Source organism: Pieris brassicae, chromosome 1, assembly GCF_905147105.1.
Source record: "Pieris brassicae chromosome 1, ilPieBrab1.1, whole genome shotgun sequence".
Lineage (NCBI taxonomy): Eukaryota > Metazoa > Arthropoda > Insecta > Lepidoptera > Pieridae > Pieris > Pieris brassicae.
The window spans coordinates 2,186,103-2,187,784 of NC_059665.1; the positions used below are offsets into that span (position 1 = coordinate 2,186,103).

General features: G+C 29.1%; 1 protein-coding gene across 2 annotated transcripts; it reads left to right on the forward strand.

Annotated features, from left to right (window-relative positions):
- The first annotated feature begins 1 nt into the window (after position 1).
- Positions 2 to 1,391, forward strand: LOC123712781. Of its 2 annotated transcripts, none has more exons than XM_045666052.1 (2): positions 2 to 134; positions 300 to 1,391. In XM_045666052.1, exons 1-2 carry the CDS (start codon positions 50 to 52, stop codon positions 1,379 to 1,381), a joined length of 1,167 nt encoding a protein of 388 aa, XP_045522008.1. In that variant the 5' UTR covers positions 2 to 49; the 3' UTR covers positions 1,382 to 1,391. The 2 variants fall into 2 exon arrangements, with proteins under 2 accessions (XP_045522008.1, XP_045521998.1); XM_045666042.1 differs by having other exon boundaries at positions 10 to 152.
- Positions 1,392 to 1,682: the final 291 nt, after the last annotated feature.

Sequence of the window (1,682 nt, forward strand, 5' to 3'; positions counted from 1 at the left end):
TATATATTATCTGTCATACAACATTAATATGTAAAATTTAGATTTGGTTATGTTTATTGTGTTTTTCATTATAATTTTAATTCAAATTAATTTTAAATCCACGGCCGCTGCGGTGTACAATTATGGACATGAGGGTAAACTTAATTACAATGGTTATTAAAACTTATCTAGTATAGTTATTTTTATACTTAAATCACTGAAGTGATTTCATACACGTCACGAGAGAGAGTAGTAGAAAATTTTAGTTATTCAATTTTAATTAGTTTACGAAATAAATATATGATGTCACACTCTTTCAGTTTCAACCAAGTCAAATATGAACACAGTGACAATTCAACAACCTTCGAAAATATTATTTGAAGTTTCCAAGCTCCGAGACAATTTGAAAGACTTAAAAGCAAATATATTCGATAAAATGCTGTCAGATGAAATGCTATCAATAAAGCAACAAATATTTGAAAGAAATTCGACACCGTCCACTGTACAAATTAGCAGCAAACGATATGTTCCTACACCAATACTCGAACTACAACAACGATGGCCAATAGATAGAATACAATCTAACATGGAAAAGAAGTTAGATTTTGAAAAGCACATGAAAAAAATAGATGAAATTGCAGACACAAAAGAAAGTAACGAACAAGAAGATTTTAAATGTAAATCAAACTGTACAAGTGCAAGTGAGAGAGTACTTGAGTTACGAAGTCTTTCCGAGAAATTACATAAAATAGAGATGCCCACTAAAAATCCACGGTTACCGAAACCATGCACATGTATCAACGGTGTCGATCACTCTCATACATCAGCACATAAGCATACCAGGCACACTCTAGGTTTAAAAAAACCAGATGAACAAAGTTCTAAGAATCCTAATGAATGCACCAGATCCACTTCAACAGTCCCTACAATAACATATCCTTTTTATATTACGTATTCACCCTACTTTGTCGGAACCGTAGTAGACTATACAAACTTTTACTATCATCCGGATGCAATAAGTGATTTAAAAATACCCAAACATCATAAAAATAGGAAACACAAAAAGCCTGCATCCGAAGAAATTGATAATAGTTTAGAAAACGACAGAGATTATGTTTATTACGAATATGATGAATATACCAAAAGTACAAGAAGACACAGAGGTAAAACGAAACCTGATGATAACTTTAACGTCCATCCTACAAATGAACCAGATAATAGTTTAAATAATAGAGAACATTTTCAGATCGTTGATAAAGATAAATTCGTCGAAGAAATAGTAGAAGATTTGAAAATGTATTATAACGAAGCAGTCATTAAAGATTGTTACTGTTCATCGTCTTCATTTAAAATAGGTTTACAAATAATTATATTTGTTTATCTATTACAATTTTTAATATAATCATATAACTTTTAAAGAGTTGGTTTTATTCATTCTAATATTATAAGGAGGATAGATCTTTGTATGCTTTTAACAAATTAACTACATAATCAATAAAAATTTAATTTACATAGACAATGTGTAATATCTTATATTTTTAAAACAATTCCAATTAGATTATTAATTAGGTTCAAAAATTTATAACGATGAAATCTAGTAAGTAATGTTTTTTGGTTGATTGGTTTACGTAGCTGTCAATGTCACGTTTAATCATGATGTTTACAAACAATTGACATTTAAAAATAAGTTATACTTTGTTTGG

Coding starts and splice junctions, on each gene's coding strand:
- LOC123712781 (XM_045666042.1), top strand. CDS start 50: ATGTTTATTGTGTTTTTCATTATAATTTTAATTCAAATTAATTTTAAA. Junction 153..299: donor GGGTAAACTTAATTACAATG/GTTATTAAAACT, acceptor ACACTCTTTCAG/TTTCAACCAAGTCAAATATG.